Source organism: Callithrix jacchus, chromosome 1 (assembly GCF_049354715.1).
Source record: "Callithrix jacchus isolate 240 chromosome 1, calJac240_pri, whole genome shotgun sequence".
Classification (NCBI taxonomy): Eukaryota; Metazoa; Chordata; class Mammalia; order Primates; family Cebidae; genus Callithrix; species Callithrix jacchus.
The window spans coordinates 182,966,403-182,980,025 of record NC_133502.1 but is presented as its reverse complement, the minus strand read 5'-3'; the positions used below and the strand labels follow the sequence as shown (position 1 = coordinate 182,980,025).

Here is a 13,623-nt window from a genome sequence, read left to right as displayed (position 1 = left end):
CCTCCCACCCCGTGCTTCCCACACCTGGATTGGCCTTCCTGGACTGTCCACTCTGGGCCCTGAGGGAGCCACCTAGCCCCTCTGCAGCCTATCTGGGCATCCCCTACCAGAAGTGCCGGGGGGCAGACTGGGACCCAGATGAAGCTTGGACAGAAGCGTCCACTTGGCTCATGGGCTGTTCCCCCAAGACATACCCCCTTCCCCGAAAGGCCTGAGCTGGGGCTCCGGTCCCAACCCCACCACCTCCTCCCTCTTCTGTTCCATCCGCCACCCAACAGCCTCACAGGGCGGGCACCTGCATTACCCCACTGTACCGACGAGAAGACTGTGGCTCATGGAGACAAAGGGACTTGTCCAAGTCAGTCAGTAGCAGAGACACAAAAGCAACGGGACCCGGGCTGCAAGGCCAGTTCTGTCAAGCACAGCTCCACGCCCTCCTCCAGTCAACATCTCCACTCTCACCCTGAAAATGCCCCTCCTGCCGTATCTCCTCCCAGCTCAGACACGGACCTGGGGCCAATTCCTCCCTTCCTCATGCCCTCATGCCAGTGTGCTGGGCTGGGTAGTCCCTGATCCAGGCCCCTTCTCCTCCTGGTCTGATGCCTAGGACATGGCCTTTCTAAGGACCCGAGGGTATGGCCTGGCAGGGGTGTTCCGAGAGCTGCCACCTTTGTGGGTCTTGGGTGGGGCTCATCCCTGTTCCTCCAGGCCATCTTGATGGTGGGCAGAACACAAACCTGGCCTGGAGCTCTCCCAGGCACTAGCCACCATGGACTGACTATGTCCTGTCCCACCCTCCCGCCCTCTGGCTTCCAGATGGTTTTGGCAAACATGAGGGACAGCAGGAGGAACAAGAGCGGAAGAGCGTATCTGCGCCTCTGGCACCCTCCCTGCCCCTACCCGCAATGGTGTCAGCCGCCACTTCCTCCTAAAGCCACAGCTCCTGCTGAGCAGCACTCTCCAGGCTCTACAAGCCCTCCCCACTTCACACCCCCAGGCCCAGGGTCCCCAGCCCTGCGTGGTTCCCTTCACACCAGCCAGAGCTCTCTAACAGCCCCACGTGGACGCCTCTCAGCCACCCTGTGCCAACAGTTTCCTGCACGGCCCGCTGCCTGAGCGAGGGACTTCCGCCCACACAGAGACTCAGGGCTGGGAGGCCCAGCCCCAGCTTCAAGATGCACCAACCAGGCCAAGGAGCCAGCCGGGACCCCCCACAGTTGGCACACAGGCCTGGTCCTACTGGAAACCTGATGGTGGGTGGGCGCAGGGTAGGGGGCACAGCTGGCAGGCAGACATTGAGGGTCTGGCAGCCCCCACATGGGACTTCCATGAGCACTCCAGTGGGCGGCACTCATCTGGGGCGGGGTCACTACTCACACGACCCTCTGTACAGGATCCTGAGCCAATAGAGTCAACCCTAACCCCTGGCAGGAGGAACCCATGCAGGTGGGTCTCAGCCAGCATCTGAGCTGACAGGGACAGGGACCTCCACTGGCCCAGGTCCCTGAGACCCTAAGGATGGGCACCAACGACAGAATTCTGAAGTCTCAGTGCCAAGACACAGCTAGCACTGCTGTCTCACCAGTGGGGAAACTGAGGCTCTGAGCACCAAAGGGGCAAGACTGAGCCCTCAAGACAGTGAGCAGCCTGAAGCCGCCGTCCTGGGATCGGACAACCATAGCCCCCCGGAGCCCAGAGCCTGCCACAGCCCAAGCAGCCGTGTGGCCCCTGGCAAGCCCCCGACCTCTCCGTGCCTTGGCTTCCTCATCTGTGAGAAGAAAATGACAGCGCCCACCCCCAGGACAGCTCCAAGAGGAAGCGCCAGCACACGGGGGGCCTGGAGGTGCCCAGAGCTGTCACCAGAGCCTCCCACCCCACGTGCCAGCCTGGCCCCGTGCCAGGGATTTCCTCCTGCTCAGAGGTAGCCCCAGGGCACAGGGAGCCCCAGATGAGGGTGGCCCTGAGCGAGGGGCCTTCCTGCCAGTTCTCCCCAGGCGCCTGGAACTGGGCTCCTTGGCACCTGCCTTCTCTGCCAGGACAGCCGAGAATTAATTAGCGAGTGTTTCGTGAAGCTGTTTGAAGCTGTGAAGGGCCCGGCAGCTCTGCCCAGCATCATTATAAATATGATCGCTTTATTTATAGGCTGGGGGCAGGAGGGGCCGGGACTGATGCTTTGCCAGCACAATCACCTTCTAGACGAAGTCACGCTTGACTCATGTTCTGCTGGCGCCGCGGGCCGGGCGGGAGGCGTCTGTAAACACAGGGCCTCTTCACCCTCCAGCCTGAGTGAGCGCTGCTCGGAGGCAGAGGAGGTGCGTACATCGCAGCCTAGTCCTCCCAGGAAGACCTGAGACCCCCCACACTGCTACGGCTGGATCCCCGCCCAGGCACCCCTGCCCCCAGCTTCACTGCGGTCCCAGCATCAGGAGACATGCTGGCCCAGGACTCGGGGTACAGCAGCCCCTCAGAAGCAAGGGGCATCTCTGACCTGCCACAGCCCCTATGGGCCAAGCAGGAGGGAAGGGGTCTGGGGGAAAGCAGGAAGCTCCAAGGTAGGTGGCTCCAAGGTAGGCATTTAGGGGCCCAAGGGCATCCCCAGCCCCGCTGGCTCCTCTGCCTCGGGTAGTGGCAATGGCCAAGCCCTTCCTTTGTCCTTCACACGGCCCAGAGCTGGGCTCAAGACAGGCGGGACTGAACTCCACCAAACCACTCTGGCCTCCCCTTAAGGGTGGGGTGACAGAGCCCCAGAGAGCGGCACCAGAGGCCACACAGCCAGCTAGAGTCTCTAAAGGGAATGGCATATGTTCCCTCAAGGCTTCAGCCTAGAGCGAATCATCAGAACATGAGAACCATGCACACACACGTGCATAAAACCTATGCAGACATACACACACACCACACACGTACCATACACACCCATACACACACACACAGACCTGCCACACCATACACACACACATGTACCACACACACCCAGACACCACAGACACACACACACACACAGAGAGACATGCCACATCACACACACATACCACAAACACACCACACACACAGCCACTGCTCTCCAACCCCACTGCCACCCACCCACAGCACTCTCATCTGCCATGCTCTGTCCCCAAGCTCGCAGGGGTCTTCCTGATGCCCCCAGCCTGTGACAGATGAGGAACCTGAGAACCTGGCAAGGCAAGGTCACTTGCCCAGTGTCAGGCCAGATGGCAAGAGGGCCACACCTTAGCCCAGCCGGGGCTCCCTCCCCACCACAGAGACATGTGGGTCAGCCATGTCACTGCAGTGTACTCATACACATGCACACACATGCACTCACACATGTGCACACACATGCACTCACATGTGTGCACACACATGCACTCATGCAGCACGTGCATTCGTGAACACATGCACCATGCACATGCACTCACATGTACACAAATATGCATCATGTGCAAACATGCACCACACATACATGCATGTGCACTTACACATGTGCACGCACATGCACTCACACGCGCACACATATGCACTCACATGTGCACACATGCACCACACGTTCATACATGTGCACTCACATGTGCGCAAACAGGCACCACACATACACGTGCACACACACATGCACTCACACACATGGACATACAGCCAGGGCTCCCTCCCCACCACAGAGACATGTGAGTCAGCTGTGTCCCTGCAGTGCACTCACACATGCACATGCACACATATGTGCACACACATATGCACCACATGCCAGACACTGCTGTTTCTGCACACGGTCCTTCCAAGCTGGAGGGTGGGCAAGGAAGCAAAGGCAGGCAGGAAGGAAATGGGGAGCAGCCTTCCTGGGGGAAGAGGAAGTAGAGTGGGGGGCAGGCACCATCCCCTTTAATCTGGGCCATTATCCCCCCCAGTGGAAGCCAGGCTTCTCCCATCAGACTGGGAACCCCCAAGGGTAAGGCCTGCTTTCCCCATCAGACCACATGTGCCTGCAGGCTCTGAAGCCCTGCCACCCCCGGCTTCAGCAAACAGGCCCAGCTCAGTTTGGCAGAGGGCCAACACCCATCACACTAGTCCCCCAGCCTCTGCCCACCCCTGGTCCGGGAATGCAGCGGAACAAGTCCCTCCTGGCGGCTGCCTGAAAATGCAGGCCCCATTGCCCAACCCGAGATGCTATCAGCCTGTGGCATCCTCAGCATAGGGGTAGGGATCCCACCTGCCCCAGAGCCCCAGTGGGCTCTTGCTGGGGGCAGAGTCACTGCAAGAGGCACCTGGACCATCTGCCTTCAGCCAGCCCCAGGACCCACCCCAGAAAACTCCCTCACAGCACTACAATGGGACCCAACACCTCAGCACCAGCCTCAGTTTCTAGGGGTGTGATCACAAACCAGGCCAAGGGGCCATGTGGTTTCAAGGCCAGTCAGCGTGGCAGCCTGCCTGGGACCTGACACTTAGGAGGGCTTAGCCCCCCAAGCCAACAGCGCCCATCCTGCAGGAGGGAAGGGATCTGGGGGAAGGCAGACAGCTTGTATGCACACTCTGTGCCACGGGCACCTAGGGTTGGCCAATCCAGCCCCATAGCTTTCCCCAGGGCTACTGCCATGCCCCACCCATGCGGCCCACAGCCGTGCCTTCCATTGCCAGGGAGCCCACCTTGCAGTGCTTTGCCCCAAGAGGAGAGAGGGAAGTGCTCTCCATTTCAGGACTCATCTGGAACCAAGGGGTCTTGTCCAGCACCCAGACACAGGCGGGAAAGGAGGTGCCTCCCAAGCCCTCCCAGCCACCCATCCCATGTGGGGTCCCTGCAGGGCCTCGGCTGCACCTGAGGCCCCAACACACTGCCCAAGAGTAAGGAGCTCCACAGGCTCCTGTGCAGCCCACACAGCCAGGGTGGGGGAGGTAAGAGACTTCCCTGTGCCCGAGAAGAGGCGTTGGCAGCAGGGCATGTTTGGCACGGGGCCTCACCCCCTCCTCTCCGCCCACGCAGAGGCACCCTTCATGCCAAGGCTGAGTTCTGCAGCTGTGTATGGGGTGAGAGCACTCAGCAGCGTTCTGACTGCATGTTCACGACACAGAATCCTGCTGGAGACAAAGAGGAGGGGGTCCCTTGACAGCAGCAGCTGTTTCTCTCACGGCCCGTAAGTCTGGTCTCCAGGGCTGTGCGCCGCCAAGAGGAAGGACCAGAAGCACCAGGCGCCTCCATCGGCACATACAGACATGCCACAGCATGTGTGGCCAGAAACGGGCCATGCCTGCTGCTGGCCCTGGGACCTCCCCACGGCTCACCTCTCTGCACCCCATTTCTCTATTTCAGAGGTATGGGGCAAGTGAGACCATGTGTGGGGATCAGGAAGGGGGTGTCCAGGGTGCCCCCCACATGGCATGCTCCTAACAGGACCCAGTCACCAATGGGCACCAGAGGAGGGGTCAGACCAGGTGACTCTAGGTCCCCCCAGACCCAACATTGCACAGTTGGCACCAGAGGAGGGGTCAGACCAGGTGACTCTAGGTCCCCCCAGCCCCAACATCTCACAGTTCTACTGGGATGGGATGGGGTGTTGGTCCTACGCTTTGGGGGACCCAGGCAGCGGGAGTCTGGTGATCCCAAGCACACGGATGACCAGGCTGCGGGGCTTTAGGAGTCAGTGCAGCCTGGAGAGAGGGCTGCAGCCGAGAGCAAGGCATCGGAACATGAGAAGCACACACACACACACACACACACGTGCACACAAACTATGCACAAAAACACGGACACACACAGACATGACACACCACACAGACACACCACACACAGACACACCCACACACAGACACACACCATACACAGACATGCCACACCACACACACAGACACACCACACACAGACACACCCCACACAGACACACCACACACAGACACACACCACACAGACACACACCACACAGACACACCACACAGACATACCCCACACACAGACACACCCCACACAGACACACACCACACAGACACACCACACAGACATACCCCACACACAGACACACCACACACACAGACACACACCACACACACAGACACCACACACAGACACACACCACACACAGACACACCACACACAGACACACCACACACAGACACACACCACACAGACACACACCACACACAGACACACACCACACACGAACACACCCCACACAGACACACCACACAGACACACCACACACAGACATACCCCACACACAGACACACCACACACACAGACACACACCACACAGACACCACACACGGACACACCCCACACGCAGACACACACCACACACAGACACACCACACACACAGACACACACCACACACAGACACACCACACACACACACCACACAGACACACACCCCACACAGACACACCCCACACAGACACACCACACAGACATACCACACACAGACATACCCCACACACAGACACACCACACACACAGACACACCCCACACACACACACCACACATGGACACACCCCACAGACACACCCCACAGATACACCCCACAGACACACCACACACAGACATACCCCACACACAGACACACCACACACACAGACACACACCACACACACACACCACACATGGACACACCCCACAGACACACCCCATAGATACACAACACAGACACACCACACAGAGACATACCCCACACACAGACACACCGCACACACAGACACATACCACACACACACACCACACATGGACACACCCCACAGACACACCCCACAGACACACCACACACAGACATACCCCACACACAGACACACCACACACACAGACACACACCACACAGACACACCACACACACAAAGACATGCCATACCACACACACAGACACACACCATACAGAGAGACACACAGCACCCACACCCATACCCATACACCACAGACACGCCACACCACACAGAAAGGCCATCCCCAACCTCTGAGGGTGAGTGTGATGACAGTCTCAGACTGCACAGATGCTCCTTGCAGCCAGGCTTGTGGACACCTTTCCAGGTGTCCTCAGGCATCAGCCGGACAGCCCTCCTGCCTGCCTAAGTCTTGCTGGGTACCTGGGGCAGAGTCAGATGCCTCCCCTCGGCTCCCACAGCGCCCGATTTCCCCGCAGCCTGCACTGACTGTACTCTGGGGCCCCCCTGGTCAACTGCTGATCACTTTCAAAGGACAGCGAGCTCACTGCTGTCCGCCCAGGCCTGGCGTTGCTGAGCATAGTCTCGGCTCAACCTGTGCTGTGGCATCATCGCCGGGTAAACCAGGCTCAGGCTGCATGCGGGGGCCTTCTACCCAGCTCCAGCTACACCTTGGGCCTCTCTACTCCAGAACAGGACAGTCTCCACACCTGGCACAGTGGCCCTGGCCGCTGCCCACCATGCCTGCCCCTGTCCCAGTTTTCATCTTCCAGGGTCAAAGCTATACCTGCCAGCCCAGGCACCCAGAAGAACTGGGCTGGGCCTACACCTCTCCAGGATGGGTACACGCTCCTCTACCCTCTGGTGAAAGCAACAAGGTCTGGATGGCCTGTGACCCTGAGCAAGGCCGGAACCCTCTGGCCTCAGTTTCCCAACCTGCACAGCCAAGGGTGGGCCTGAGCAAACACCAGCACTCCATGAAACATCCTCCCCATCAGAAAGGTCTGACTGGCAACACAGCACGGCCACGCCAGCCCCAGAAGGCAGCACTGCTGCATGCACAAGGACCTGATGCCAGCCCAGATGCCACTCTGGACCCAAGGCCTGGGGAGGAAGCCCTACGGGGGTACGGGGCTCAGCAGAGACTGTGGCTTCTCAATGAGGACCACCAAGGCTGAGACAGTCACACAAAAGAAGGTGAAATGAAACGGCAGAACCAGGCCTCCACTCAGGACATCCCTGGTGTGAGACAGTGGCTTGGGCCCTGCCTGGGAACCCCACCAGGGGCTGGCGGGAAGGAAGTAAGATACATCGGCCACACACGTGTGGGGCTGTGGGAGCGGCATGGCACAGGACAGAGGAAGGGTGTCCTGCAGAGCTTGGGGGACAGGGACAGGCCAGCAGACCTTCACCCAAGACAGCATCTCCCACCCCATGAGGCCCAGGACACAGGACCTGATGGGAGGAATCGAGGCACACCCCCAAAAGTGCATGCAAACCAGGACCCAGGACCCAGGGCCCCGCCCCCACTCCTCCCTCGGCCTTGCTGAGCTTCTGTCTGGGATGCTCACTCCCTGTTGTCTATCTTGGGCGTCCACGCAGGGAACCCGGGCCCCCGTTTGCCCAACACCCACCGGTGCCCCGCCACGGCCTACCTTCCCGCTTCATGCCCATGGCCAGGCACTTCTGGTAGCGGCAGTACTGGCACCGGTTCCGCTGCCGCTTGTCAATCAGGCAGTCCTTGTTGTCGCGGCAGGTGTAGGTCAGGTCCTTGCGCACCGTCCGCTTGAAGAAGCCCTTGCAGCCCTCACAGCTGTACACGCCGTAGTGCTTGCCTGCGGGGTGGGGAGGGGTGGGGCAGGGCTGGAGAGCAGCCACCGAGCCTCGGGGAACCCACCCCACCACTGCCAGCTGGCTGGCCGGGCCTCAGGAAGGGCCCTGCTGGTCTCCAGACCCCTACTTGGGCTCAGACTGGGCCCCAGCCTTGCCCTCTCTGCTCCTCCAAGGACAGCTCAGGAGTAGGGCAGGGACAAATCCCAGCCCCCCAGGAACCAGGGCCCCTGGCAAGGCAGCTGCTCTGTCTGCACTGTGCAGCCCAGAAGAGGGCACCCTTCTTCCCTCTCAGGCTGTTGAGGGTCAGTGGCACATCATAAGCCCCTTGCCCAGACCCAGCCAAGGGAGGAGGCACAGCGCTGCCTGCCCCCATGCTGACCTTGCCATCAGCAGCCGCCTCCTCTCTGGAAGCCTCAGTCTGCCCTGTGCCCCACCCAACCCAACACTCAGTGTCCCACAGATGTGAGAACCTTGGAAGGGAGCTCAGTGGGGTGAATGGAGCATGGCCCAGGCACCTGCCTCCCTGCACCCTGGCCTGGGGGTCCTGCCAGAGGAGGGTGAGTTGGGGAGGCCTCCAGACCCTGCAGTGGCCTGACAGCCCTGTCCCATGGGCCCCCAGCCCCCAAAGCAGCCGTACCTGAGGAGCGGTCCCCGCAGATGGCGCAGATGTGCTTGGTGAAGGATGCCATGTTTCCTGAGGGGTGGGCAGGGACCTTGAGGACGCCATTGAGGCCCAGGGGAGGCTTGATGTCCTCGCTGCTGCTGACGGGGTTCATGGGTGAGCTGAGCTGGGGGGGTAACCACAGCAGTCAGTGGGGTACACACCAGCAAGGATGGCGCAGCACACCCCCACTTCACACAGGCACCGAGGCTAGAGAGGGCTGTGCCCCCACCCGCCACCCTGCCCAGAAGCAGCAGGGCCACTGTGTGCTCAGCCAGGCCAGCAAAGGCTGTGGCATCCTCAGGACTTGCCCACAGAAGACTCCAGGCCTCTGCAGAAAAGGACCCCTCGGCACCCCCACAACACACAAGCACTGCCTACTAGCACCCTCTGCCCACTGCCCACCTAAATGAGAGCTGCCTCTCATGACTGAGCTCCTTGGCAGTGCCCAGCCCTGCTGGGTGCTCCGGGACACTCCATGAGGCAGGCGCTCTGGGGGGGTCCCAACCCACAAATGAGGACACCGAGGCCCCATCCCCAGGATGGAGGAGGGTTGGGGACCCCCCAGAACCACACATGTACCCCACAACACCGCAGGGCAGGGGCTCTAGTCACATGACACTAGAGGGGAGTGAACACCCCCGGGCATCGGGTGGCACGACACCACTGGCCTCCCCGCACACCCCTCCGCCCCACCCGTCGGCACACTGCTGCCCGGGCAAGCGTGGGAAACTCACCCGGTCACCCTGGCAACAGCTGCCGCGTGCAGTGACACAGCAGTTTTGCTTCCGCTGCCTCCACCCAGCTCTGCAGTCAGCGCAGGGGACCCACAGGCGCTTCCCGATTCATCCTGCCCGCCAGCCCGCTTTGCAGGGCGGCAAGCACACGGCCAGGCGGCCCCCAGCCCCCAGCCTCCACTTCTGCAAACCCCTGCTGCCGCCTGTGCGCAGGAAGCTCCCCTCCTTCCTTCCTCAGGCCTCCAAATCCCATCCCCCTTCTCATGGGACAGGAAGAGTTTGAAGCTCAATGCAAGCAAAGCAGAAATCACCCCAAAGCCTCCTTTCACAGGGGCCCCAGCGCCTGGAATGATTCTTCCAGCCCCAGCCTGTTCTGGCTTCTAGGTCCTTCTTCAGTCTGCCCAGGTGGGCTGCAAGGCTCTGCAAGGATGCTTAGTCCCTGTGAGCCTCAGGTGGGCTGAAGGAGGCCCTCCTGGCCCTCCGTAGCACAGTGGGGGAGCCAGAAGGTTCACCAAGAACCAGGTGGCCACTGTGTGACTCGCCAAATGCCCAGTGCTCACGTTCGCGGGCACCAGGTGCACTTCTCAGAGAAGGGACGGAACTGAAGGGCAAAAGAATGCCCCCCAGCGTTTGCTGAGTGTCTCGGTGCCCAAGCTTTGGACACACACTCCCTGCATGGAGAACCCCAGGGGCCCCAGATGCGGAGGCTGCGGCTCAGGGAGGTCAGGGGCTGGCCCAGGTCACACATGGTCCCCACACGCTGTAGAAGGGGCAAGTGAAACCCCGAGAGGGACAGAGCTTGCCCAGACTCAGTGCCCAGCCAGCCCTGCCCCATGCTGGGCTCTGCGAGGCACCAGGAGACAAGGCCTGGCCCAGCCCTCCAAGGCTCACTGGTCTAGTCACTGTCTCACTGAAGGCACTGAGGCCCCAGACACAGACCCCTGGCTCTGGATTCTGCCTCCTCCGTTCTCGTGTGACTTTGGGAAAATTATTTCAACTCTGTGACCTGTTTCATCATGTGTAACACTGGAACGAAGTTAGTGCCTTCTTTTTTCTTTTTTTCCCTAAAACAGGGTCTCACTTACGGCCCAGGCTGGAGTAGTGGCACAATCATCGTCACCGCAGCCTCGAAATTCTGTACCCAGTCCATCCTCCTCCTCCAGCCTCCTGAGTAGCTGGGATTACAGGGTCATGCCACCACACTCAGCTCTTTTTGTTTGTTTGTAATGATGGGGTCTCACTATGTTGCCCAGGCTTGTCTCCAACTCCTGGGCCCAAGCAATCCTCCCACCTCAGCCTCTCAAAGTGCTGGGATTACAGGCATGAGCCACCACACCCGGCCAGGGCCTCTGAGCACCGATATGAGGGTAACAGAGTTGCTCAGGGCAGAGTTCGCAGACAATTCGCTGCCTTACAGGGTGGCTGGTGGCTGCAGTGGAGGAGACAGGCCAGGGCCTGGGAGGAAGAAATGTGTGTCCCAGGCAGCAGGCCTCCCAGGCCAGTGTTCAGAGCTGGGGAAGCAAATGGCTCGTTTGAAAAAAGGAAAGAATTTGGAACAGCCAGGGTCGAGGGTCAGGTCCAAACAGGGGCAGCAAAAGTGCCCACAAGCAGGAAGTGTCAGACACCTCGCTTTGTGCCCTCTCACTGGAGAGGCACCGAGGCATGTGAGCAGGAGGCCCGGGCCAGAGGCTGGAGAGCACAGGCCATGACTCTGCAGGCCCAGGTTGCTTGGATGCACCAAGGAGAGGAACTCACCCATTTCCTCTTTCCAGGCTGCCCCAAGCCACCCTGGGTATATAGAGGTCCACCTGCTGCCTCCCGACCCCCACATGCAGTCCCTTGGGCCTCACACCTGCCCTGGGTAAACTGAGGGAGCGCCAGAGCATCTCTGGCCGGGAAAGGGCTCGTGGCAGCATGGAATGGCAGTGTTGTGGCCTTCCTCTCAGTGTTGTGGCCAAGCCAGCTCCCAGGCTGAACTCGGGGTGCATCCCTGGCTGCCCCGACCTCAGTCAGATCACAGGCTGGAGCCCCTACTCATCTGGAGTGGAGTGGAGGCCGGGCTGGGGTGCCCATTTCGCTGCAGGCCCTGGGGATACCCACTTTGCTTCTCTGGGCTCACCCAGAGGATGGTCCAGGCTGCAGAAGTGACGCTGTGCCGGGACAGGGAGGCGAGGCGCACCTTCTTCCACCCTTCCAGCCAGGGCTGCTGGCCCTCGGACTGGCTCACAGCCCTGGAAGCGCAGCACAGGGCCCCCCCAGGATCTGCCTTGCTCTGCCCCTCCCTCAGTGGGCTCCACAGCCCCGAAGCTATCCAGGGTCTCCTCCCGCACTCCCTGCTCCGGCTCAGAGAAAGCCAGGCGGCCATCGGTGCTTTGCTGGAGCATCAGGACCCCGTGCGTGGCCAGGGTGCGGGCTGCCCCATTTCCCCTTTCAGATCCTTGGCTCTCATTTCAGTTCCCGCCGACTCGATGCCCCACCCAGGTCTCCTGCCCATCTCTTGGCTCTCTCCCCACACCCACCACACCCTTCCTTCCTGAGCCCCTGCAGGGTCCCTCACCAGCCCCGACCTGGGAAGGCCCACTCTGCCAGGAGCAGAGCCCTCGGCCTTGCTAGGCCTCATCCATCCATCAAGGCAGGAGCAAACCAGCTCCTCTCCATGCTCCCCTCTGACCTCAGCCCCTGGCGGGTAGGTGCCCAGCACCAGTGCCACCCTGCTTCCAACACCATGAAGCCCACTCAGCCTCTGTGCACACATCACAGCCCCACAGGCCCCATGCAGGCCCTCCCGCCAGGAGGCTTTGGGAGCTCAGAGGCCTTGACACCAAGTCCAGCTCCATGCTGGGCACTCGGAAGTGCTCTATGTGGAAGCTGGCACCAACTCACTCCTCCAATACCTGTGACATGTGCAAGTGAGCCAGCTGCAGCCAGGCAGGCTCTGGGCCACTGTGGGGAATGTCCCCCCCAAACCACAGAGGGGACTTGGGACAGCTCAGGGGCCAGGCAGCTGCAGTCTGGCCCGGCTCTACCCAAGCACCCCCAGACGCCTATTCCCGCGCCAGGAGGGGTCAAGTGGCCTGGATGCAGCCACCTGGAAGGCCCTTCCTGGCCATGGACTGGAGCAGGCAGAAGGCCGTGCCTGGCAGAGTGCCTGGCCCTCCTCAACAGCAGCAGAAGTCAGAGCACCTCTCTGGCTCCAGGAACTCTGATTCTGCGGTCGTGGTTCTGGGGCCGGGAGTGGGGGCACATCCCCCCTGAAACCCTACTCACACACCCATAAATGCAAGGAACCCCAGGTTTCCAGGACAAACTGCTGAGGTCCTGAAGCTGGACTTAACCCCCAGGGAAGGAGCTACAGGTTCTGGGGAACCAGTGCCAAGTCAAGCATGGGCCTCAGAACGAGGGAAACCGACTTCGGGTGAGACGAGCAGACCTACGCCAGCAGCAGCCAGGCAGGGGCATCTGGGGCAGCCTGCATCAGCTCCTCTTCCACCCCCCACTGGGGCCCTTGCCAGTGTCAAGGGGTCTGCAGCACGTGCTCCCGAGCAACTCGGCTTCAACAAGCCCCTCCTGTGTGCCAGAGGCCTGGCTGCACAGGAGAAAGCAGAAAGGGCCAAACAGTGCTGAGGACACCAGGCACCCCTGGGTTTCTGGGAACACCAACTGTGCACTAGACTCCTGGGTGTCCAGGGCAGGCGACAGGCCTGGGAGGACCCCGTAGGTGCCGGCCAGCAAGCCAAGGGACAGGTGGAAGACGAGTCTT

General features: G+C 60.9%; 1 protein-coding gene across 7 annotated transcripts in view; it reads right to left on the bottom strand.

Annotated features, from left to right (window-relative positions):
• RXRA (retinoid X receptor alpha) overlaps window positions 1–13,623 on the bottom strand; it is a 111,296-nt gene that overhangs the window by 21,277 nt on the left and 76,396 nt on the right. For 5 of the 7 annotated variants that reach the window (XM_078350648.1, XM_078350625.1, XM_035262251.3 and 2 more), the window contains 2 exons: window positions 9,103–9,253; window positions 8,288–8,467 (listed from right to left, as the gene is read on the bottom strand). In XM_078350648.1, coding sequence (XP_078206774.1) covers window positions 8,288–8,467; window positions 9,103–9,253 — 331 coding nt within the window. Of the gene's footprint in view, window positions 1–8,287; window positions 8,468–9,102; window positions 9,254–9,531; window positions 9,558–9,863; window positions 10,127–13,623 lie in introns of those variants that run through there. The other 2 variants (XM_035262254.3, XM_035262255.3) reach the window with 2 other exon arrangements.